This window comes from Hippocampus zosterae, chromosome 18 (genome assembly GCF_025434085.1).
Source record: "Hippocampus zosterae strain Florida chromosome 18, ASM2543408v3, whole genome shotgun sequence".
NCBI classification, from domain to species: Eukaryota; Metazoa; Chordata; class Actinopteri; order Syngnathiformes; family Syngnathidae; genus Hippocampus; species Hippocampus zosterae.
In genome coordinates, this window is record NC_067468.1 from 14,057,506 (window position 1) to 14,083,169 (window position 25,664).

General features: G+C 45.5%; 2 protein-coding genes and 1 long non-coding RNA gene across 5 annotated transcripts in view; 2 read left to right on the forward strand and 1 right to left on the reverse strand.

The window, feature by feature from the left end:
• LOC127590905 (uncharacterized) overlaps nucleotides 1-25,664 on the forward strand; it is a 271,544-nt gene that overhangs the window by 71,805 nt on the left and 174,075 nt on the right. The window lies entirely within an intron of this gene.
• Nucleotides 347-5,691, forward strand: fam78ab (family with sequence similarity 78 member Ab). Its single transcript, XM_052050471.1, has 2 exons — nucleotides 347-1,367; nucleotides 4,318-5,691. Exons 1-2 carry the CDS (start codon nucleotides 1,024-1,026, stop codon nucleotides 4,841-4,843), a joined length of 870 nt encoding a protein of 289 aa, XP_051906431.1. The 5' UTR covers nucleotides 347-1,023; the 3' UTR covers nucleotides 4,844-5,691.
• nup214 (nucleoporin 214) lies at nucleotides 8,437-24,100 on the reverse strand. Of its 2 annotated transcripts, none has more exons than XM_052050367.1 (36): nucleotides 23,891-24,100; nucleotides 22,982-23,177; nucleotides 22,628-22,782; nucleotides 22,000-22,198; nucleotides 21,848-21,918; nucleotides 21,714-21,777; nucleotides 21,538-21,641; nucleotides 21,025-21,131; nucleotides 20,884-20,950; nucleotides 20,666-20,789; nucleotides 19,921-20,079; nucleotides 19,442-19,841; nucleotides 19,135-19,274; nucleotides 18,957-19,045; nucleotides 18,028-18,135; nucleotides 17,809-17,958; nucleotides 17,574-17,732; nucleotides 17,162-17,265; nucleotides 16,915-17,088; nucleotides 16,566-16,654; nucleotides 16,411-16,494; nucleotides 16,006-16,323; nucleotides 15,620-15,787; nucleotides 15,180-15,291; nucleotides 14,965-15,037; nucleotides 14,603-14,672; nucleotides 14,355-14,430; nucleotides 14,192-14,244; nucleotides 12,646-14,073; nucleotides 12,194-12,258; nucleotides 11,934-12,108; nucleotides 11,704-11,856; nucleotides 10,093-10,264; nucleotides 9,247-9,395; nucleotides 9,096-9,129; nucleotides 8,437-8,873 (listed from the first exon to the last, which is right to left on the reverse strand). In XM_052050367.1, exons 1-36 carry the CDS (start codon nucleotides 23,930-23,932, stop codon nucleotides 8,837-8,839), a joined length of 5,868 nt encoding a protein of 1,955 aa, XP_051906327.1. In that variant the 5' UTR covers nucleotides 23,933-24,100; the 3' UTR covers nucleotides 8,437-8,836. The 2 variants fall into 2 exon arrangements, with proteins under 2 accessions (XP_051906327.1, XP_051906326.1); XM_052050366.1 differs by having other exon boundaries at nucleotides 14,603-14,675.

The following is a 25,664-nucleotide window of genomic DNA, read 5'->3' on the forward strand; positions in this document are numbered from 1 at the left end:
TACCGGTCCATAAATCATTCAATTTCGGAGTAGTTCATCTGTGTTATTCTATTTTATTCTACATTTGTTGTACAGTCGAATAACACTGTTTGAAATAAATAAATAAAAACGATGTTAATAAAATGTCGAATTACCATATAATTAGCTTATGTTGTCAGTACCAATGCTTTAAAACTGGAAATTATAAAACAATGGAAAAAATTGTAGCCGGTCCACGAATGTACGTGTCCGAACTGGTCCGTGACACAAAATATTTTGAGGATCCAAGCCGGGACTACGTTTCCCAGCATGCTCTGCGCTCACATCAGAAGTGACGCGTTAAAGCGCATTATAAAGCCGCTTCCAAGCGCCCGCCTCGGCTGAGTAGTCAAGAGACCAACGAACGGGTGAACCTGCTAAAGGCACCCGCCGCACTCAACCGCCGCTTCCTCCACCACCTTCGTCTTCTTTTCATTACGGCGACAGCTGACACCGCCTTTTCTTCCGCCGCTGTCAACATTTTATTCGTATTTGTGGGAAGCAGAAGAGCTAGGCGGCAAGGTAGAGCGGCGTGGAAGATGCGAGCCTTGGATGCGGACGCGCACCTGGTACTGCCTCTTTCTACGTGGGAACTGCTTGGCATGGAAGAAACGATATTTCATGTTTATATTTAACACGAGAAAAGTTACGCTTCATATTTTCTGAGTGCGTATTTTCTTTTTTTATAGCAATTTATGACTTGACTGAACCAAGAGAGGATTAAAAGGACACCAACGGCAGCGACAGATTTGGAGACCCCCTCCCCCTTGAAAGTTACACCAAATTGATTATTAGTGTTATTTGGGATGGTTCTAACCTCCATTTAACTACCACGCAACTTGAGCGCCAGCGTTCGAAAAGTTTCTCTCGGTTACTTTTACGCGCGGGAACGCACGCCACACCAGCTGAGTTTCTAGTTTCTTCAAAGTCGCAAGTTTCCCCCCCTTGTGGGTTCGACCGAGGCTTTTTCGGACCCAGCGGCCCGTGACTTGTGCCGTCGCCCCGATGCGTCTCCCCCCTTCGCGGGCGCTCCCGTGGATCGTGTTGTTGTGGACCGTCGTCGAGTGGCTCCCCGATGCGAGCGCCATGGGCTGCCTCCAGAGCATCTCGTGCAAGCCCAAAACCTTCCGAGATGGCGTCGCGGTACTGCAGGTGAACGCGTTCATCGACCCCAACCCCACCAGCATCGACGAGTCGTCGGCCGTCGTTCTGCGCTACCGCACGCCGTACTTCAGGGCCCAGGCCCTGGTGCTGGTGCCGCCGGTGGCCGCCAACGAGACGTGGACCGTCGGATGGATCCAAGCCTGCAACCACATGGAGTTCTACAACACATATGGCAGCAAGGGGATGTGAGTATCCAAAATGGATTTACTCAACTACAGAGAGTACTAGGCAGAAACGGAATTGTGCGATTATTGCTACACGTTCATCGGCGGCGGTGCGGATGAGCTCACTTCGGTGATGCGAATCACAGACCGAGTACAGCTCAGGTGTCTTTCGCTTTTTTTTTGGTATCATTTTACTATATTCCGAACAGTTTTAAAGGAAAAGTCAAGTCAAAAAAATTCTTTACAGTATGTTCTTTGCACCCCCGCCAGTCTAACCGTGGTCTTCTCATTAATATTGCATATGTGGAATATGAATTAGGTCGAAAAAATAGTTTTAATCCGTTTCAGGGAGGGCCGTTGTGCCAACTGAAGAATACGTCAAGGTAACAACCAATCACGGTTCAAACTCAGAAAGCAGGTGTGCTGTGATTGGTCGTTAACTGATCCCTAATATTTGTGTTTTGAAAGGGTCATTATTTACTGTATGTAAACATTTTGACTTGCAATAGCATTATTTTCACAAACCCTTAGACCTACTACACTATTGTATCTTAATGCTGGTCATTATGATGCCACTTTAAAAGCTCTATATTATAATTTATTTTAAGTGGGATTTGCTGTAAAAGTTTGTGATGTAAAGTATTGTTTTGTTAGACTATAAAACAGAATTTTAGCATCCGTAAATTAAGCTAGGATTAACCTACCAAAATATCACAATTGATCAGTTTTGCCCAAAGTTGAGATATCAAGTATTGCACAAAAAGTCAATTTTAACGTAAAATGTACTCAAGAAATGGCACACAAGCAGCACGTATGCTGAGGCGTGCAATTTCACATCCTTATATTGTGGAACCAATATCAGCTGTGACATCCGTTATGGAGCATATGCCTTTATCGTCACGTTACGCGTCAGGCCCACCTAAGCGCTGCGCGGCCAAGATTAGAATTGCCTTGTTTTGTTTTTTTTACGACATACCGCGCACACCAGCGTCCTCCTCCACCTTGCTGCGGAGATACCGCCAGGGCAGGAACGTCTCTTGTCAAAATAGCTTCATCATCTCAAGTCATGGCTGCGCATTTAACTGTCAAATTTGTTTTTACATGTTTTTTTTGTTTTCTTTCTGGCTCGAGTCGCGCACATTTGCGCAAAGTCTGATGGAGTGAGTTTGCTCACAGCTCACAGGTCTGTTTCTGTGCGGGGCCCGCTCCCAAACAGGCAGAGGCCCGGTACCAGTCCACGAACTGGTGGTTGGAGAACGCCGCCACGAGACTCTTCAATGAATATGGCATGCACGTCTATTATTCATCAGTCATATTACAATTATACTTTTTTTCATCCATCCATCCATTTTCCGATCCACTTTCTCCTCACAAGGGTCGCGGGGGGTGTACTGGAGTCCATCTCAGCCCCCCAAAAATCACCTGACTCCAGCTTGCATTTGGAATCAGAGTTAAAAATTTTTGAGCAAACTAGCTGCAGAAAGCCATCGAGACTCCGGGTGTGATTATGTAACATACACGGACGCTGCTGCATATGGATGCCGTTTGCAGGCTCTTTCTCACTTTGGAGTGTTTGCAAAGGCAACTCCCTTCTTGTGTCAAGACCCGAGGGGGTTGGGGGCGGGATTAGGGATACAGGATGTGGGCTCATTTAGACATATTTACTGAAACGTGGCAGCTCAAAAGGGACACGGCAGAGTATCAGGCCACCAAATCCTCAAGACGCCAATAAATGCTCAGAAGATGTACACTGAAAAAAAGTACCCAAAAAAAAAGGCATTTGATTTCATGAAGTGGTTGCATCAAATAAAATCATCCTAATCCAGAAATATTCAAGTAGACGCATAGTCGATTTAAAAAAATGGATCAAATAACTCAAGTAAATTCAACTGTTTTTTTTCCAGTGTACATTGGAACCTGAATTTTAAAGCGATCGTGCTCCGTTTGCACCGAATGAATTGAATGCGGTGACTCTTATTTTGAAATCACAATGAATCCATAGCGGGAGATAAATGGGTTGTATTTGTTTTAGAGGCACGTGTTGGCGAGGATGAAATGGGTTTTCATATGCGCACGGACAGTGAACTCCACACACATACACACTCGCGAGTCGTCATGCCTGACATGATAATCTGGCCCGGCGGCAAAAAATGTGGACGTGAGGCGAGCAGGCAAGAAGTCATGTGGCTGCTGCTCACACATCTTTCACCACACGCGCCGCATGCGGGAGCTGCTATTTCCCCAATTATACTGGGGAGTGTTTTTCTTTTCACGCATTCTGGGAATATTTTAAAATGTCACCGGTCCATTCATTTAAATTTGGACAAATGAAAATTGTGGCGGCCCGGTATTACAGTGGTTAGCACGTCGGCTTCACAGTGCAGAGGTACCGGGTTCGATTCCAGCTCCGGCCTCCCTGTGTGGAGTTTGCATGTTCTCCCCCGGGCCTGCGTGGGTTTTCTCCGGGTGCTCCGGTTTCCTCCCACATTCCAAAAACATGCATGGCAGGCTGATTGAACACTCTAAATTGTCCCTAGGTGTGAATGCGAATGGTTGTTCGTTTCTGTGTGCCCTGCGATTGGCTGGCAACTGATTCAGGGTGTCCCCCGCCTACTGCCCGAAGACAGCTGGGATAGGCTCCAGCACCCCCCGCGACCCTAGTGAGGATCAAGCGGTTAGGAAGATGAATGAATGAATGAATGAATGAAAATTGTGGTGTTTATTTTGTCTAACTCCAAACATGAAGATTGCATAGAAAGAGGTGTTTACATTTAAAAACGGTAATAGTTGGACTAATAGCAAACAATGCAGTTGATATTTCAAGTTCCATACATTTATGCTTTTTTATTTTTAACGTAACGCGGAGGAATTTTTTGAATATTAACAGCATCAACAGCAAGGGCTGGATAAAGCGAAGGTTTTGGCCACAAACGAGCAAAAGTGATTCGAGCCGTTTCCGTCCGTCTTCCAGGTCGAGTTGGGAGCTCCCCGACCTTCGCGACGGCAACATACGGGCCATCAGCGACTCGGACGGCGTCAACTATCCCTGGTACGGAAACACCACGGAAACGTACACCGTTGTGGGCCCCACGCGGCGGTACAGCAGGTTCATAGTGAGCATGAACGACAACTTCAAACCCAGCATCACCTGGGCCGTACCCGTCAACGACAGCAACGTGGCTGAGCTCACCGCCATCCGCCGAGACCAGAGCTTCACCACCTGGCTGGTGGCCATCAACCGGGCCACGAACGAGACCATGGTCCTGCAGACCGTCCGCTGGAAGATGCGCCTCCTCATCCGCGTGGACCCGGAGAAGCCCCTCGGTCAGCGGGCCATCCTCCTGGAGCCCGTGGCCCAGGAGCAGCCGCAGATCCTGGGCGAGAACGAGAGCATCCCGCCCAATGCCATGGTCAAGCCCAACGCCAACGATGCCCAGACGCTCATGTGGCGTCCTCAGGAGGGAGAGCCCACGGTGGTCATTCCACCTAGATACTGACGGCCCACACACACACACACACCTTTCATACCAAAATAGTATCAACTTGAGCCCCTTTCACACAGCCTAAAAGCCAGTGTTTATATGTGATTGCGGGATGCCGTGTCACCATCTGAGAGTACAGTAGCGGCACTCAGCTTTTTTGTTGTTGAAGGCACAGCGGTAACTTGTGTGACATCTCAAATGCGTCCATTTTGCTGAATCTGCGTGAAAGAGTGTTAATTGTCCGTCGAATTATACAGCAGCTGTGAAGAAATACATTTTTTGCTGGGGTGAGCCATTGAAAGACTGGACTGAACAAACGGCAACCTTTCTACCTTGAAGCCGGCTTACTGTGCTAAAAGGAAGTCATCGATTTCAATTGAGTACTTTTGGGTGGATTTTGAAGATTTGCTATGATTTAATCATTGGTTTTGTGCACGTGTGTTTTTATTTATCGGCTGGGAGAGAGTGCATTTTTGTTTTTTGTTGTTTGACACAATCCATGCTGCCTTACGTGTGTGTATGCCACTCTCCGCTCCGTCCAAATCCTTTTAAGCCTTAAAACAAAGTGCAATGCAGCATTTTGTCCTGTCGTTCCCGGGTTTTCCTTTCATGAGTTAAAGTCTAGGCCTCAACTCTAAAAAGCTCATTTTATATATACAGTATATTAAAAAAATCCTGCAATGTATGTCATGACAAAGAGCAGCTATTGATGTAGCGATAAGCTACAATAATGCTTCCCTGCTTTTTTTTTTGTGTTCATGTTGGCAAAATGTTCACAATGCAAGTTGATGGAAAAATATATTACAAACCATGTCTTTGTTACTAAATCCTTTTTCAAATAAATTACTGAGTGTCCTTGCCAACTGTGTTGCTGGGAAAGGAAAAGCACGCACATTAACATGAAAACACACAATACCAGGTTGAAATCCAATACAATAAATCATAATTTTGTTTAAAAATAAATAAAAACAAAAACCCCAAATGAACTCAGCACATTTATGCTTCGAGGCTATCGTCTGTTTTAGCATAATTGCGTAACAAGCTCACGCATGGCTGGGTGAGATTCACCCTGACTCAAAGGCCATCCTGGTGAAGAGGGGTTAAGAAGAGAAGGGCAAAGGGGGGACTCCCTACAAAATTACATCACTTGGACGCCACATGTAGTGACAAGATTTTTTTTTCAGTGAGGGCGCAAAGGCAGGAGGGGTTAGTCTGGATGCAAATTATGGGTGAGGTTGCGACGGTCTCGCGTACTTGTGAAGGTTAGACGGTTATCAAAAGGGATAATCAGTGTTGCAAGCAGGCTTGGGAGGATAGCAAGAGCTTGTCGGGGGTTCTGGAAGCTACTGAAGATGAGTGGCACCGAGTCTGAAGTGCTTCATACTAGTCAGGGTTAGCCTATAATCGCTATTCAACGTAGCTAGATGTTAACGGGGAGCGCCGGCCCATGTGGCCGATCACCCGACGATGCTTCCGCAGGCCTTGGATTACTCTTGTGTAGTAGTCAACTGGACTACATGTAACTTAAACTTGAACGTGTGTGCGTGCGTGTGAGTTAATACCCCAGTTGGAGGGATTTAGGCCAGGATGAGTTGACTGCTCTTGTTGAATCATCATGATTTCAGTGTTTCAGCAAGCTCTGTGCAAAACGAAGGCATAACCTCGTAGCCTTTAAGACCGTGAACTGAAAAAGCTTGCGCGCATTCTGTGCACATCATGCCCTTAGGCCACCTTCGCTGCTACAACTACGCGCGAGTGATGTAGGGCACGTCTCACAGACAACACCGGCCGGCTCTATTTATAACTCTTTTTGTGCTGGAAAGATGGCTGAAGAAAAAGGCATTTGTGGAAGACAAATAGAGCGAAAAAAATTCAGCTTCTCTACCTCAAAAAGATTTATTTTGTTTTTTTTCCAGGAGAGCCTGGGGACTGTTCGCCCTGGACCCTTATATGCTGTCCTGATGGCATTCTCAAGCGTCACATTCTCCCTTTTATTAGCACAGCTCACACTTGGCCACCTGTCACTGATATTAATGCAAATATAATCACCACTTCACTCTCTTTGGCACCAGACGCCACTATTAATACGGTGCCAATGTCACCTTGCCTCTGTAATGAGTCCATTTGTCATCCAAGGACTGCTCTTGATGAGCTTTGCAATTTGTGTTGGTTGGAAAATGTTTAGCTGTGTGAAATGACATTAACTGTGGGAGGGGGGGGTGTTGAATTTCCCACATTTGGAGGTGAAGCCTTCCTGTTTTCCTGCCATTCATGTTGCAAACAACTAGAGTTGTGCTCACTAAAGCATAATTTGGTCCAATTTAGGATTTACTCCTAATCAGGGTCAGCAAAAGGTTATCTGATGGCTGCCTCCAAAAGACTGCTTGGAAAATGGACCGATAACAATGAAGCTGGCCAACCCGTGATTTGGTTGATGAATATGATCATCAAATAGTTGTTGCAACTTCACAAATCCAGTCGTGTGGCCTGATTGAAAACAAGATGGGTGATAAATTTTTGTCTTAGTAAGTCGAATTTTCGCTAGCCTTATAAAAAGCAAGATGGTGCTGGCCCCAATGGAAATAAATGACAGCATTTTTTTTTTTTTTTTAGATCTTAAGAGAAAATATAGCGCTGCTAATGTGTGTAAGCTGGCAGAAGCTGAGGAAACCCAGTAGTGGGGTGTAAGTGGGCGGCCGGAGGGAGCTATTTTTACCAGAATTCCATAATGACAGCTGTCATCCTTGCAAGTGTCTGTGAGACTTCCCTGCATTTTCCATCACAAGCTGACACGAACAGGACGAGGATTATGTATTGTGGAAATTATGATTTCGCTGATGTTTGTGGTATTATGCAAATAGAAAAGAAACATCTTTCACGCAGTCATAAATACAGCGGGTGCGGAGGAGCTCCTAAGATCAAAGACTTGAGCTGAAGTTTTGACCCGTCCAATGCTTCTGATGGTGTCTATTAGTTGTGTTCAAAAGTTGACATCAACGTGCAGGATGTGGAGCATTCGTGATCAAAACATTTTAAATATGATTCTAATTAAATTCAGAAAATCATCATGCGGCAGTGGCCATCCTGTTATATTTTTTCTGAATTTTTTTTGCCAGGCTTTACTTGGCTGCAGTCGTTTCGCATCCATTTGAAACCGGCTGGGAATGTGGATGTCAACATTTTGACAGGTGGCGATCCCTGGTCAAGATAATGACCCCGACATTCCCCAAATGCCAAACGTGACTTCCGCTATGCCTTTTGGGTGGGGTCGGAAGGTATAGTGTCATGCCGCTTTTAACACTGCTTGGTCAACTTTATTTTCAGAGGGTCGGCAGCATTTTTCCAATTGCTGTTCTATTTAGGAGACATAGAATGGGGATACATCACCGACCTGGCAATTTTCTGCCGATTGAGGTATTATCGGTAAAATAGGCGGGATGGCACCAGCGAGTGTCGGCCATTTTCTCCAGATTTTATTGTGTCACTGTCGGAACACGAAACGGCGGGAACAAAGTCGAGTAGATAATTTTCACCTTCTGAGAGATGGCTATAAAAGTAAGACAAAAACATGACTATAAAACTCACTATTGTAACGACATGAAAGAATATTGACCTCAGATCATATTTATTTCTTTGTAAAAATATACAACACAGTCATTATGACGAAAATAAAAGTTCCATTTGGGTCCCTCAAAATTTCTATGTACTGTATACATTTTTGACAGGTCTGTTCAAAATATTGAACTCAAATAATCTGGACTAAGCCCCCCCAGCATTACAATATAAAATGATGGCCATCGAATCTGCCACTTTAAGGAATTATTTGTCCACATATGAAATTATTAGGAGGGTGTTTACCTTCGATGAATACTCACAGAGAAGCACAGCGACACAGCTTTCACATACATGTGAAATTATGAAGCCCAGCCCCCCCAATTTTGGCTCATATTGATGCTTTTTAATCAAGAAAATTTAAACTTGCTTGTAAATTCCGTAGCATCAGTAAAACTAGCTTCGCCAACCAGCAAAGGTTTGGGAATTTGATCTGAAAGAGGCAAAGAGGACAGAGACAAACATTTTTGAAATTTCAATGTATGGGTATACTTCATATATTGAGCACTGACATTTATTTGAATGTTAGGATAAACTGCAAAAGTTACACATTTTCTTTTATTAAAATGAAAACGTTAAACCATTGCAGGCCATGTCAGAAGAAAGATGCTAAATAAAATAATAATCTGTCTAGAGAGTGTTCATGAAGACTTACTGGTTTGTGGAGCCAAAGGCATTTCCAGAGAAGCCTACAAACACAAAGACATTTTTAGACATTCCATACACACGCACGCACACAAATTTCCGATATAATTGATGATGCATGATTGAATGCTGTTTGCAAAGAGAAGAGAAAAAATGGTCACCTCCAGGTTGCGGCTGCTGTCCAAAGCCTGCAAAGCCGCCTGGCTGAGCCCCAAAGCCCGGTCCCTGCTGGGCCAGACCCCCGAAGGACGGCGGTGCGCTCTGATTGGCTAGCGCCCCGAAGGACGACGCGCTGGACGGGGAAGCAAAACTGTGGCATTGCGGGGAAAGTAAGAACCAGTTAAGGCTTGTAAAAATTTGGAGCCATGCCAACAGTTTTTCATATAACCATTTGCTGTAGATGGACCTTATCGACCTTATCGTCCGTCTGCAGCCAACAAAGAGTACAATTTGGTGGGTTTAAAAAGGGCTGATGAGACAAATCTTCCAAATCTGGATTAAATCCAACATTTATTGACCGATATACAAAATATATTTCGATGCCTTTGGCAAACAAAGCAAAGGCAGAGGGTGTCAGATGGTGCGTGTGAGGGTATGATGATAGGGGAGGGGATGGGTGGAGGAGGGGAATCAAGGTTTAAAAAGATAATCCCTTCCGCAGAACTCGCGCCCAGCGGCTCATCAGCAAGCGGATCCGCCAGTATGCATAAACCAGAGAGTGGGACGGGAAGTGAGACGACTTAATCCGTAGGCAGCATGATCCCCGAGTGAGATTATGGGAAAGGAATAATCTAGTCCGGCACAAATTTGGGCTGGTGGTCATGGAAACGGATATCGCAGCACATTGGTTATGAAGAGGGGACGGTTGGGTAAATGTTGGATAACATGGATGGCGCAACTCAAAAGTGGCAGTTCTTCGTAGAAATAAACTAAACATGAATGTTACGTTAAATGACACATTTCTGTCATAAACAAAGCAACAAAAAAAAAAAAGCCTCATTTCTTACCCAAATCCGCCCATGCTGGACGCGGCCGTTCCCTCTCCAAACACCTTCCCAGCGGACGAGCCCATAGCGTTGCTGAACGAGGGACTGGTACCGAATGCCGCACTGGCCCCGAATGACGGCGAAGTGCCAAAGGCGGGTGGGCTCCCGAACACCGGTGCGCTGCCAAATGCGCCTGAATCGGGAAGCACAAATGATGGTCTGTTACACTTCATTTACAGTAAAACAGTCCATTTTTCAATCCCGCTTGTCCCGAGAGTCATGGATGAGCTGAAACGGACTTTGGGCGAGAGGAGGTGCATACCCTGGACTGGTCATCAGCCACTCACCTGGTACAGACACATAAACAACTATCGGCAATATCACAACTTTGTTCACATAAAATTATACTTTTTTCCCCTCTTAATATGCCTTTAATCTTAACTTTAAAAATGTATTCTTGTAAAAAAAGACATCATGAATTCTCTTGAGGATATTTGGCGGCAACATAGTGAGAAGAAAAAAAATTAAAAGAGGTATCACACCAATACTATTTGTTTTGTGGTAGGCAACCGGTATGTCGAGCATCTCATGGTGTTAGTTGCGGCGGGCTGAACGGCGGGCGTGCTGAAATTACAGCGCACCGACCAGCACGCCCCAGTAAATAATTGATTGCGCTAATGTAACAAGATTACATTGGCTGCACGTAGCGGAGCGATCAGGCATTGTGGTGGCAGCGGGGTTGTCAATATCCCACTGAAAATGGAGGAGGGAAGGCGCGGGAGCCTGGAGCAATCAGACCAACAATGCCGCTTTCAAAGATAAAACTAAACGATCGTAGCTCATGTTGCATTTTATTTTAAATGAGGTCATTCGGCGGCTTCCCTGTCTCAGGATGTTTGTTTGCTTGAAGCTACGAGGCTAACATTAAATCAAACCAAACTCAGACTCCCAGTCCGACATTTGTGTGAATGTTAGCAGAGAACAGCGCGAGTGCCATTGAATGTGTTGTTTTGAAGTCATCCTAATTGGCAGAGGCCATGCTCGATTGAATTCAACTCGGCAACAACATTTGTGCATAACGTGCGCCGGGTGAGCACTTTTATCGGTTCGAAAATACTGGAAGCAGCACTGCGGAAAGAGACGCAATGATGCAGCAACGATGCGACGACTGTACATTAATCATCCATATATTCGCAGTTTGGCATTTTAAAATGTGTTGTACAATTCCAAAAGACCTGCCTATTTGGTATTGGTGGCGTTAGGTTGAATTTATTGCAATATGTACATAATGTAACGTAATATGCAAGTACGTAACTCACATGTAAAATGGTGCACCACCCTGCACTCACTGTCATATCTAAGGGCACCCCCTGGCAGAGCATTAAGACTCACCCTGCTTATGCATGGCCGGGATAAGCAGATAAGGACACTTGCTGAAGCTCAGATGATAAAAGGGGAGGAAATGTCAAGACGTGGTGCTACATGAGATGGCCAGTGAACATGTTTATCACAGTAACGAGTAGTAACTTTCAACAATTACACAAGGTCCACTGGACAAGAAAAAATAAAATGATAAATACAGTAAATAGTAAAGTATATACAATAAAGCTATGAATTCTTATAGTACAGTACCGGGTTTTGTTGGGCTGGCAAAGGATCCAAAGCCCTGGGATGCGACACTCCCCGCACCGGAACTGAAGGTTCCGCTTGATTTCTGCTCCCCAAAGGAGGCCTGTCCAAATCCAATGGGTTTGGCTACAGTACTACCAAATAGACCGGGGGCGCCTGTGGAAACAACAGGTAGAATAATAAAAACGTTCAACGTGGCATAAGACGTTGTTGATGCATGAAATGCCTCATACCAGTTTGAGCAGGTTGCCCAAAGCCTCCGGCGGAAGCAGTCGGACCAAAAGGATTCTTGTTGACGGCATCTTCGCTCGGCTTGCCTCCAAGGCCACTAAAGAGGCTGCCGCCTGATGGGCCCGCTGGATTGGCAGCGCTGGAACCGAACAGGCCTCCGCCAGAAGGCTGCTGCGGCTGAGAGAAAAGTCATACTCACTGTGCAGTTGAAAAAGATGTGATTTCTTTTTTTTTTTTTTTTAAAGAAAGAAAATTATGAAACCTGTCCAAATACACTCCCCGTGTTGGCTTGCTGGCCGAACCCAGACGGAGCAGAGGATCCAAAACCTATAGTATGGAAACTTAAGTTAATCAAAAATAACTATTTACAACAAGCAAAATAAAAAAAGAACATGACAGCAGTGAGCAGGGATGAAATGGGCATGTATGCCATCATGGTGAACACTCCCAAATGATCAGGCACATTTTGGTTAAATTTGAGCCCAGAAATCTGTCTAAATAGATCTTCAGAAACAAAATGGCTTCCCGTTTAAAATTTCACGGTCCTTCTGGTCTTGCTTTGTTGACTTCTGTGTCTATCGGTGAAAGTTTTCTTCTCAACCCTTTCAAAAATCCTTGTAATGGTTGAATTTTTATGCCGTGCCAACATTAAATGGAATTGGCCAGCTATTTGTTTGAAATATCCACTAATAAAAGCATAGTGACGAAACCCACCTGACGGCTGACCGAAGCTGAATCCTGTAGATGAGGACGTCGTGGTATTACTCCCAAATAGAGACGCTTGTCCGAAAGTGGAGATCTGTCCAAACGCCGAGGTGGTGCTCTGTCCAAACAGTCCAGTGCTGGTGCCGCTGGACGTGCTGGCATTTGTGCTCGCGCCAAAAGAAAAGGAACTGGCGTTGCCCGGAGTAGGTACTCCGAAAAGACCGCCTCCTCCTCCTCCAGTGGTGACAGCGCTGGCACTCGCTCCAAATGCCGACTGTCCGAAAGAGAAGCCGCTGGGCGTCGTGTTGTTGCTCGCGGGTTGGCCAAAGCCGCTCGGTTGGCCGAAAACCGACTTGCCGAAACCACCTCCGGTTGATGTGCCGAAGGCGGATGAGCCAAACACCGAGGGGGCTGCGGAGACTGGAGGGGCTGCGGCAGGTTGCCCAAACACTGTGCCGACACTGGTGGTGGTAGTGACTGCAAAAGTAGGGATGGCAGCCTCATGGGTGCTTGCCGCAACGGCCTCGGGTCCAGCCGTCGCATTGACGGCGGGGGCAGGCGTCACGGCGGTAGAGCCGCTTTCCGTCGTCGTGGGCTGAGTGAAAATGGAGCCGGGCTTCTCAGAAGTGGGCGCCTGGAATGCCGGTGAGGCTGCTTGGGGTACGGGAATCACAGGGGCGCCCGACGTGACGTCCTGGGCAGTATCTGCCGCGGTGATTGGAGCCAGGGTGGTTGCTTCCGTTGCTGGGACTGAAACGGAAGCCTGTGGAACAGGATCGGGGTCTTTGACGATAGCCGCATCTGGCAAAGGCTTGGGGGTTTCTACGGGTGTGATGCTCTCAACGGAAGGCTCTGGAGAAGGGTCTTTCACATGCGATGGTGGGGGCTCTGAAGGTTGCGGGGTTGGTTTTGGGTCTTCTGTTACTTCGGCAGGGGCTGCGAGCAGGCTGCTAAAAGACGTGTGCAGCGCCGAGGCAGGCGTGTTGGATGTGGTCACGCAAAAGGTCAGCTTGGGGTTGGCCTCAGGAGGTTTGAATAAACTACCGGACTTGGACAAGTCGGCTCCCAGGGAGTCTCCCGCAGACTTCTGATCACTACCGAAGCTGAACTGTGCCGTTCCTTTGCCAATTGCAGTCCCTCCAAAGGTGAACGCGGTGTTAGCAGGGGTAGATTTGTTAGAGGAATCTTTAGCTTCTTCTCCTTGACCGACACGTAGCCCGGAGAAACTGCCCAAAGTTTCTCCACCAGTCATTTTAGGAAGTTGAGGTTGCGTTGAAATTGAGGAAGAAACGGGCACGGGCGCTTCCGAAGATGCTGCTTGTGTGGCTGACACGGTAAAAGTTAGCGAAGGAGAGGGGGGCTTTGACGGCTCCTCGACAGTCTGACCAAATATCATCTTGCCATTTCCACCAAAGGAGAACTCACTCACATCCTTCGCTGAAGAGACACAAAGAATATTAAAAGGGATGTGAGGTGCCTATTTCCGAAAAGAGTGAACGGTTCTGAACAACTCCGAGTCATGAAATTTGTTGAAATGTTTTTAACACATGAATACCTGGAGGTATTCCAGCTGCTGGTGTGACTGATGAAAAACTGAAGCTTGATGGGCTGCAAAAGAAGAAAACTTTGTAAAGGAATCCCTTTGACATCATTTCACTGTCTTTTTAAAAAAATATATGTATTAATATTACAATATTTTCTTGGGCAATTGGACTTACGTAGAAGTGAAGGAGAAACCTTTGCTGACACTTGATTCGGCTGAGTTTGAAGGTGCGACAGCTGAGTCCGACTGACCTGAATGACAAGCCCCCCACCCAAAACAAACATGGACACATTTGTATGTACATACCACATACCCACGTATACATGTGTGTGTGTGTGTACTTTAAATTCTCCACCCTTACAAAAACAAGCAAAAAAAAAAAAAAAGATAATCCGATTGCACAAATGCACAGCATGAGCTTACCAAACATGAAGCTCGCTTGTGGCACGCTTGTGCTTCCATTCGATGGCTTTTGAACTCCTTGCCCGGGGTTCTGCTGAGCAAAGTTTTAACAATGACATTAAAGAAGAATTTGGTGGATTCCTTTGGTTACATCGATCAAAACATGTGACCTTCCATAGACGTTTTCCCCTCCACAAGTGAGGATTTGTCACCCAGCTGCTTTTTGTAACATTCACACGTAAGGGAAAGCCATCAGCCGTCAAAATATTAGTCCCACTCGACTTAAAAGTTGAAATACTATTCACGAAATGAAGGTCTTTCACGTCTGCAGTTGAGTAAATGAACGTCTTGGGAAACTATTCTTATCTTTTTTTTCCCCTTACTCGCTTGGGCAGGATGGATGCACTCGAAGCAGCAACGTGCAGTGGCACAGCGGCCGAGTCGGCTGTCGATGAGCTGCAAAGGAAAAGAAGAGAAACGTTTCAGAGCCTTGCGTTGTTTTCTATGCGAATGATTACGCTACTTAGGCTAGGTTGCTAGCGTTTGCTTTTCGTGTAAATTGTTTGGATGCAGATTGCGTTACGTGCAAGGAGGGTACCTGTTAATTGTGGGTGTTGACACAAGAGCCCCTTTGTCCTTCAGTTCCTGGACGTTGACAACCTGGGGCACGGTTTTTAAGGTGGATTCTGTCAAGGAGGTGTTGACTACAGCTGCAACACAAACAAATGTTTTAGATTGATTTAGTTATATTGAAAGAACTCAAAAGCTTGCTGTCGCCACCCAGTGACTGCAGAAGGTCAGGTGTCATTTGCAAGCAGACCCTTGTGGGGGGCCACAAAAAACATTTTGGACTTGATTTCCCCTTTAACTTTATATCGCAACATATATCGTAAGCGTGAAAGGATACAATTGATACCGTGATATGAATTGAGCTCTGTGGTATATTGACAAAAGCACGCCAAAGACATGTTAGAGGACACGTGGGAAGATGTTGGAATCGAGACAAGAGGCAAAGAGTGTTTTGCATATTAGCTTTACCCGTCTTCTGATTGGCCATCAGCCTTCGAAGGGCAGCGCTGGCTGCGGCCTGTTGAGCTGGGATGGTGACAGGCACGGTCCTCTCAGCGGGCGGCGCCCCGTGCTTGACCGTTTTGGTGGCGAGTGCGGTGCTGTCGGCGCCGCTCAGGTTGATCTTATTGGTGGGAACTGAAATGACAGTAATAAAACAAGCATTTCTAAAAGTCGGAATTGAAGGTAAATCTCTATTTTTACCTCTCTCTATACACCCTGGTAAAGAGGATAAATTACCTGGGGAAAAAAAATCTATACAGCAGGAAAGTTACAAATATCTCACACACACAAAAGAAAAAAAAGAGTGATTTTTACAAGAATGAAATGGTAAAATTACAATATTTTTGACTTACTTGGGCTGGCGATAGGGCTCAGTCTGAAGCCCATGCCAGGCACTGACTGCATTTTGCCCAACGGTGTCGACTGGATTGCTCCGAAACCAGGCTGGATGGAGGGTGTCCTCACCACTGTGGGGTGTCGGGGGTATGAAGGGGTGGCAGTGGCTATGGGAAGGTGCTCTTGCTGCAGCTCCTCTTCCTCCTCCTCCTCTTCCTCCACCTCCAAGTGAGGCAGATGAGGCTCCATAGACTGTGAAAGGGACGAAGAGGAGCTCACGTTGTCCAGGTCTTCGAAATATTTTGGCGACAGGAAGGCTGAACGGGACAGGTTGGCTTGGAAAAAAGGAGAGAATATTAAGGTGACAATGTGTGATTTATCAATACAGTTTCTTTGTCCTTTTTTTATTCCTGAATGAGTACCTGGTGCAGTTGAGCGAACAGGAGGCATGTGCCCCTTAGAGAGGAAGTTACGCAGCTGGGACTGTTTAACTGGCGATATCTTGACTGGAAGGGAAACAGACACGTTAGTTTTGAGCTCTACCATTAGTAATACACACATATGCAATCATTTTTACCTGGCGATGGGCGTTTGGCTTTCGGGGAGGTGGTGTCCAGCCGGGCTTTCATCAGAGCATCCCTTAAACTGTCGAGCTCGCTTTCCATACTGTTGTCAAAAGACAACAAAACAATATAGCCTCCACTTTGAAAAAGGGTCTTGAACGCATCAGTCTGAAGGAGACGAGCTCATGCACAACAATGTGTTTGTTTGGTGAGGTTGTGTATGCCTCAGATATTACAAATAGCGAATGGCCCAAAGGATCAGCAATGGTTTATGACAACCTGGAACTTTCTTCTGAAATGTTAATTATAATCTCACGACAGTGTCCTTGGCCATGGAGATTATTTTTGCTGTAATTGACCCACCTTCCGGAGTTGGCTGCGTTGCGGGTGGCCGTGGGAGTGTCCGTCTTGCTGTAGAGGTGCAGCGAGGTGAGCTTGTTGACCAGCTGGTCCAGCCTGTTCTTCTGCTGGTTGATGATGTACAAGTTGTTTGCCAGCGTGGTGAAAAGACCCTCGCGCCCAGGCACCAGCATGTGCCTGCCAAAATGCCACGTGATCAACGACAGGACAACTTTGAGTCGATAAACGACATGGGGAGTTTTGTCCATACTTCTTCTTCTTCTTCTTCTCCAAGTGTTTCTCCCATTCCACATCCAGAACATCGTTGACATCTTCCACAGCGAACATGACGTACTGGTAGAGCCGGCGAATCTCCTACATGGAAAGCCAATGGACAGAGGAATTCAATAGGGGTCTCCCGTGAGCAACATTTCAACCGGCAGTTTGTGTTCGAACACTGAGTACAGATATAGACTGTTAACTTACTGTGATGTTAGCATGAGATTCTGTGACCGATGTGAGCCTTTTTGCGCCCATCTCCTTGTGATATTTGACAAGAAGCCCCAAAAATATGTGACTGCCATGTTAGCGTCTCATGCTAACTGTCAACAAGTCAGCTGCCCTATGCTTGACACTTGTGGACTCCGAAAGGAACGACTTCTAATCCACTCCGGTGTTTTCACCTTGAGCTGTTCCTCACTGCGTGGGTCCAGGGGTCGTTTGTACAGCAGTTGTCTGTAATTTCGGTCCCTGCTGAGATCACTCTGGGACTTGGCTTCCTCCGCCCCGGCGAAACCCTCCAGTAACGTGGTCTTCAGCGTGCCGATGTCACTGTGCAGAGACTGGAGAAGATACGGTACATTTTTAGGGATCCAACCATTGACTAAAACGTGTTTATCGCCTTTCTGAAAACCTTACTTCTGTGGTTTCCTTAATCTCCAAGGTGAAAATGTTCAGATCCTCGGACTCTTTCCTAAGTTCTTTCATCTCCTCGTTGGTTCCAACCTTAAAGTCTGCCACCGAACTCCTTGCCTTAAAATCCTCCAGTTCCTTTTGGAAGTGTGAAATCTGAGGAGAGGGCCAAAGGCAATACAATTAAAAATCATACGGAGGTTCCCGAGGAAGAGTCAAACTCACCTCCTCCAGTATTCCAGTCATGATGGGATCAGTTTCTTTCTTTGGCTGAGGCTGCTGCTGCTGCTGCTGCTGCTGCTTCTCCACCGGCTTTACTCCGACTGCGGCTGCCTGCAACAGGAGGCCAGAAGATCCCGTATCATCGACAATGAGCGCAAACCGATGTCATTGTTGTACTGTCTTTACGTAATCACATCTAGTGTGCACTAAGGAGCTTTCGTCTTGGACATTGTGGGAGAAGAGGCTCTGTCAGGCAGTGTGGAGCTGCAGTGACACAAGGTACCGTGTCTTGCCGTTTGTTAGTGATTGAAGCAGTCTTCAAAAACATCAACGGACTAACGACCTAGGATAAAATACACTCGATGCGCCCAAGTCTGGACGAACTGTACTAACAATAGCAAGAGAACCTTCGCCTGCTTAACTCATTGGACTTTAACTTGGATCAACTCATTGGAATGAAAACACGTAGAGAACAAAGGTATTTTGAACCTTGCAGAGACACAGTATTATTTGCTGAATAAGCCAAGGCTTTTATCTCGCATCATAAAGACTGAAGAAGGATACAGCTACAACGGAGGATCATCAAAATGGAACAAAAACATACAGCTGTGATGGAATGCCCAAAATCGGAACCTAAAGAGGACAACCCTCAAGAGAACAGCAATGAATCTACAACAACGAAATGAGACGAGAACTGAAATGCTCGTTTGGATGGACACGGATTCTCATGTGGACCATACGAAGCGAAGAACATAGTCAAAGGCGATGCATCAAATGAAAGACAGAAGTGTCAAAGATGGGCGAATTGCACATGATCATGCTAGAGTGGCAGCATGCTTGTGTACTCAAATAATGAACGCGTTTGTCCTCATTACATGCATACAAAATAAACTACGATTTACTTTAAAAAAAAAAAAAAAAAAAAAATCAACCTGTGGGGTTTGGATGCGGCCCTGGAGCGCTGGCGATGGTTTTTGGAGTGCCGCAGGTGGAATGCTGGTTTGAACTGGACGTACTGGAGCTGAAACGAAAGCAAACAACCCAAGTTACGAGAAGAAGAAGAACAAGAAGTAGGTACAGAAAACATTGAAAATGAAGATTGGTGCTTACTTGACACTGTGGCTGGCTTGGTGGTGGCAGCGGCAGCAGCGAGGGCAGGCACACTGCCGTTGGAGACGACACCTTTGGTCATAGGTGTCGCAAAGGAGAAAGACGGCGGCGGGGCTGCCGGGGCTTCTACTGCTGAAAACCTTGAGAACGATGGACACCATTGAGAGTAAGAATGCAACTGACTGCTGTTGACAGATAACCGCTTCCACTCGTAGTTGAATTTTAGCTTGAGTTATTTTGTTTTCAGTAACTATAACAATGTTACCTCATGCAAAATGCAACTGCCAGACAGGAAATAAGGTCCTACCTGTCACTCAAATTGAGTTTGGCTGCAGGTACGGAGGGAGTGGTGAGGTTCTGGGGCATCGAAGCTGTGACTTTATTTGAGGGGGTGCTGAAAGAGAATGCAGAGGGAGCCGAGGGGGCTTCAGACGGAGATTTGGCACTGCCGAACGCGAAGCCCGAGGCCCCAGAGCCAAAAGGCGCGGCGGACGAGCCCAAGGAGAAGGCGGGAGGGGCAGAGTTGCCACTGACAGACGGTAAGGAGAAAGTGAAGGCTGACGATGACGATGATGATGAGGGGGCAGGAGCAACAAGGCTAAAGGGCGGCGCAGCAGATGAGGAGGCGGCCACTGAAGTCACGGCGAGGTTTGGGATGGCAGACGGGAGGGGAGCGGCAGATTTGGAAGACTGCATTGCCAGAGAAACTGAAGAAGACAAATAATCCCCCTTTTATAAACATTTTTTTCCTTGAACATCTGTTGTGTGTATCTGTAGTTTTCCCACCTGGCTTGGGGGGTCTCTCGCCCTCTGTTGTGAGGGCAGCACAGGTCGCAATCAGCTGCTTGACACCGGCGTTGAGGTTGAGCAGTGCAAAAGGGCAAAGCAATCCCTCAGTGGACAGCATGAGCAAAGTGGGAGCCGGGGGCAGCGTCTTTTCATCGCCTTGAGAGAAGGGGAGAATTCAAAACTAAGAAACCAAACAAGCTTCACGAGGTGAATAAAATCTTACTGAAAATTAACTAATGAAAGTCAGGTATGGTTTTTTTTAGATCACTATTCATGTACCAAATGTTCCTTCGCCTGTTTTCATCTTTCACAGTTGTCTAGTAGTATATATTGTACACATTCACTTCATAGAACACTATTTTCCGAATAATATTATAAGTGAAATAATATTAGAAAGTGTGGTGTATCTTATTATCTAAAATGTGAAGGAACATTGTAAATAGTACTGCGATTTATCCATTTTGTGTTCATATTGCATTTAATTGAAAGATGTTTGTTGTTTTTTTTCTCTTTCTTCTTCTTTCTACATACATTCTTGCTGCTGGAGGTTGTAAATTTCCCCAGTGTGGGACGAATAAAGGATATCTTATCTTATCTTAAAATGGTGCATGCTACCCTTCACTGGCAGATTGGGTCATTGCCACTTTTCAGGAGCTCGTAATTTCAAGAATGATCAGATCAAACCCGTAAATCAAGCCTTCCTAATGAAAAAAAAAGCGCATCAAATGTCATTGGCACTCACTGATACGGATCTCCTGCTGGCTGGTGTAGTCGATGGCCAGGCCGAGGGGCAGCGTGTCTTCACTGGTCTCAGAAACGGGCAGCTCAGCCCTGCTAGCGTCCTCCAGCATCCACAGCTCCCAGATCTTAAAAAAAAATAAAATAAAAAAAATCCCAAATGTTCACAACCAGAGTATCATGCATCTCCCAACCTTTTGACAAATGGAAACTTTGAAGCACCTTGTCATCTTGTCTGGCGATGACGCTGACTTCGATGGAGGCTGCAGACGCGGCCAAAAGAAGGTTCCTGTGTAAAGTAAACCATGTTTCAAAATGGCCAAGGTACATGTTCTCCATCATGAAACTTCCAGTCGCTCTCACCAGTCTTCTATGTGACTGAGGAAGTAGTGGTGCTGTCGCTCCGTACAGCAGCCGTACACAGTGTCACTGAAGTTCAGGTACTTTGTTTCCACCTTTTCGTCCTTCTTCTGTTGTAATAATACAATTTTCGTATAATACAGTTTCGTTCCTTTTAGGGTCAGCCGTAATTTATTGATGATGGCACCAAAAGTTCTTAGAGCCGCCGGACACTAGCCAATGCGGCCGAATCCGACTGAACTCTCACGGAGCGTGCAGGGTTGGGAAACTACATTTCATGAGAGGACGAGTCTTGGTCGCTGGTTTTGTTTAGGGTGATTCAAAATTTGAATCGCTGTGGTACAATGTGGTGATGTCGTGAAATTATAGCAAAGCCTGTGAGTGACTAATCACGGCTCACCTGACTTCTGAAGCCGAGATATAATGATATTATGACCTAAACCTCTACTTGGGGGAAATTGCTTGAAACGTATAACCCACGAATAAAAAAGGAATACTGTTTAATAATTCACTCACAGGTATTGTGATCAACACAAGCTCGGGTGGGGTCTCTGGGGAGCCATCGGCAGCAGCGTAGACTACAGCGAAGGAAAATGTCCTCAACCACAACACGTCGAGAACTGTGACAAAGACAAAGAGGCGGTGATGACTTTTTGAAATGACATCCATTGAACATACGTACATGAAGTTACCTTTGACTGGGTCATCAGAGGTGTAAAAGTGGGGACACGGAATCACTTTCTTTTCCTCAAGGGCCTTTTATTCAACCAAACAGAATGTCAGTTAGCATTGAAGTTCTCATTTTATTGTGATCATGTGGACTTACTGGGGTATACTGGCTGACGGTGCCGTTCATTTTCCCCACGGCGACCTGTTTCCCTTTGGGGCTCCAACAAACTGGGGAATGACATCACAAAGAAGCCCACATTAAGCAGCAGTCATGTCGTAGTTAAATGTGGTGTGAGGTGCCTTGCTTACGGCACGTAACGCCGCTAGAGGCGGGGAGAGCGGCTTGAACTCGGACGTCGTCTGCGACGTCCAGGACGGACATACTGCCGTCGGATAGACACACTGCCAACATGGATGCCTGAACGGGATTCCACTTGAGGTCCAGCACCAGAGTCTCCGGGGGCACTGTTGGCTGCCACGAGGCAAAAGGAAACTTCTGCGCTCGTGCCTGGAAAAAGAACACAAAATGGCGTTCACACCACTACGTTGCATAGAGTCAATACCTGCCACTTACAACGGATAGGATCAAAGCCCTGCCATGAATACTGGACAAGAGGGTAAGTACAGGCACTGAGGAATACTTTAAAAAGTGTTTTTATAAGTTTGTTTGTTCAACGCATATAGAAGTGGTAAAAAAATAACTTCATAAAAAAACTTGCTCCATATCAGAGAATATCCCAGACAAGAGGGTTCTAGCACGTATCTCTCGGGAGAATGGATTTCACTGTTTTGCAGCAAGCAAAACGTATATGTCAGACTTCACAGAAGACACTGATTTCATTTTTCAAGCGTTTCAGACACAGGTGTGTCTGTCCAAAGAAAAGCATGAGTCTCGAAATCGTGTGTTTTTATTCATCCTCCTAATGCACGAGTTTACCTGGTTAACGAAGGTGCGGACGTCGTAGAAGCTGACGAATAGCGTGGCCTCCCCGGAGACGGCGCATACAGATAAAGTAAGCTCGTCACTGTTGAGAGCCAAGTTATGGAGGGTTGAATCCACCCTCACCTCCACGAGTGCCGATATTCCTTCAACTACAAAAAAAAAAAAAGATTTAAATGACACATGCAGTGACACATGCAGTGGGACCTGGTGAAAATAAGGCAAGATAAAATGTAAATTGAGTTTTAGTAGTTAAATATTACATTTTGAAATCAATTAATAATCGTTAGTCATGGGGTAAATTATACTCTATGAAGGTACCAGTGTTACTGAATTTAAGACCATTTGTACCTATCGTGTTGGAATTGCCGTCCTGTTTATCAGCGGCCAGGATGTCTTGCGTACGGTAGACCTTGAACATGCCGCCCGAGCCGGCGAACGCAAGTCCAAACTTGTTGGAGACTGCGAGCAAACTCGAGCGCTCTCTTGGCATTTCGCCTGAAGGCTGAAAGACTTTGGCTTTCTTCATCTGACGAAACTGGAAGTCCTGGAAGCAATAAGCAGACATTCTCAGAAGACATGGATCCAATTTCTAAGGCACTTGTCCTCATTAGGGGTGCAGGCTAACTGGAGTGCAAGATGTGGGTTACAGAGGACTGACTGGTTGCAAGGCAATTACAGTGTGGAGATAGATGAACAACCACTTCCACCAATGGATAGTTTCCAGAAGGGATTCTCCAAGTATGTTATTGGTACTACTCCTGTTATTTTTGGGTGGGACTTGGTCCAAGTAGTTTGAGAACGACTGCCACAAAACATGTTACATATATTTAAGGCATAACAGCCTCAGTAGTGCACACACAATTTGCAGGACCTGTACAAAATGATATAAAATAAATTTCCGTTTGTTTCTCTTTCGTAAAAGTCAAACTTCAAGGGTAGAGAATTACATTCATTGCATCTTCTTCGTCAGAAATTCCAAAAGATCAATTTGGACCCCCCAAAATAGTATGCACGGGTTGTTGGTTGTCCCAAGTGCGCTCCATTACTAGCAAGCGAGTGACGAGTTTAAAGTTACATTAACACTACAAGCTGGCTTAGTTTATAGTAAGAGCACAACTCCGTAAAAGCGGTCGAGTAATGGCTCAATAAAACACAGTCAAGTGTGAGTCAATTTAAGCGAGTGTTTGAATGCTACTACCAACAAGCTAGCTCATGCTAACGAGTTCAGGCAACACTGAAAGATAACCCAGAGCCTACCTTCATCTCCCTCTCGGGAGGCGAGTCGGTGTCGTCGCTCATTTTCAAGCGTGCTGGTCTAAGTCTTGTTCTGGAATAGGCTATTCTCTTCCAAAATTCCTTTTCTCGGGTCAAAATATCGAGACGTGCGGCATTTATCGAGCCGCGTGATAGATGCAAACACAGTGGACCGTCCGCGCGATTTGAGAGGAGCGACGGCAACGTCACAGCGACCGCAGGACGAACAATCGATGCCAGAGATTTTTTTTTTACTCTCTGTCGACACATGCTCGTGAATACAAATATTAAACTATTTTAACATTACTGGTGATTATTAGAATTTGATTTGGAAATCCGTGAACACAAAAAAAGAAGCCAGAGATACTTTTCTCTGTCAAACAGGCTAGGCCTAGCTGTATCTGTGTGTGTGTTTACATATAGACTGTGTGTGTGTGTATATAAAGAGAGAGATAGAGATAGACAGAGAGACAGTGAGAGAGAGAGAGAGAGAGAGAGAGAGATTTACACATTGACAAAGAAATTCAGATGGTGAAGTAAAGACGTTTTATTAGAAAGCAAATTTTTCTGTATTGCATTGAAAGAAATCAGGAATCTTGGACTACACAACTGGTGATAGGACACACCATGATGGAATGAACCGTCCATTTTTTTTAAATGCAACATCAAAAATGGCAACTTGCATTTTCATCTTATATATATATATATACATATATATATATAATTATTGATGCTGGAGTCAGAAGGCGCATACACATTTTAATTATTTTTAAAATGTAAAAGCAACATTGAACATGTCCCATTCGAGATAGGTCCAAGCTGGCTAATAAAGAACGTCCATGATTAAAATGTGGAGTTGCATGATAAACGTCTTTTTTTCTCTCTCTCTCTCTCTCCGTGTTGAGGTCAGCCAAGTGGAGCTTTAAAGAGTCCTGGTCCAAAGCACCAAGTAATCAGTCCTTCTTTTATAGTTTTCACATCCCTCCCAAATATTACATCAGCAAAAGAGGATGATGACTTGGCAAAAAAGCGAGAGCACAGCAGTTCACGTCGCGGCCTCCCAGAGTGCATCCACACATCCTGATTGTCAGCGCTCGCAACAAATGGCTTTAAAAAAGGTGCAATTTTCTCGTTTTTTTCCATAACACTCTTGTGTTTTTATTTATTCTTTTTTTTTTTTTTACTCTTAGTCAAAGCAGGATTTCCCAAAGAGACTTGTGGGCCCAAAGTGGCTCAAGAGCCAATTCTTTTTTTTTGGCAAGGGTTTAATCAATTTCCAGCATGGAATACCATTGCATATTAACACATTGAATGTTGTTTATTTTGAAGACAACCCGAAATGAGGACTGCACAAATGTGAGGCCCGGGACCAAAAACTGATTGAGACATTTTTTTTTGGGGGGGGGGGGGGGGGGGGTCCTTCAAAAACAACCCAATTAGAGTAAAAAAGGGAAGGCATTTACTGTTCACTGAATCATTAAATTGTTACAAATAGGTCAAGAATAGCCTACAGATTAAACACAGGGTGGCCCAAATTGAGGATTGGGGGCCCAAAATGAATTAAAAACTCTGTATGAAAACTATCCTAACAGGTACGTAGGTGCTCTTTAATGTTCAATGGTAATTTGCATTCCCCGGGAAGAAGCACGTCTCGAGCGGTTTGGGAAATCCTGCTGGAAATCACTCTAAAGTGCTGGTTCAAGGACATATGCATACACATTCAAATATTTTAGTGCATTCCCCCCCCCCCCCAAAGTCTGTTGAAGGTTCAAATGCA

Coding starts and splice junctions, on each gene's coding strand:
- fam78ab (XM_052050471.1), top strand. CDS start 1,024: ATGCGTCTCCCCCCTTCGCGGGCGCTCCCGTGGATCGTGTTGTTGTGG. Junction 1,368..4,317: donor ACATATGGCAGCAAGGGGAT/GTGAGTATCCAA, acceptor TCCGTCTTCCAG/GTCGAGTTGGGAGCTCCCCG.
- nup214 (XM_052050366.1), bottom strand. CDS start 23,932: ATGAGCGACGACACCGACTCGCCTCCCGAGAGGGAGATGAAG. Junction 22,199..22,627: donor TCCGCACCTTCGTTAACCAG/GTAAACTCGTGC, acceptor TTCTTTTTCCAG/GCACGAGCGCAGAAGTTTCC. Junction 17,266..17,573: donor GCAGTGAGGAACAGCTCAAG/GTGAAAACACCG, acceptor CTTTCCATGTAG/GAGATTCGCCGGCTCTACCA.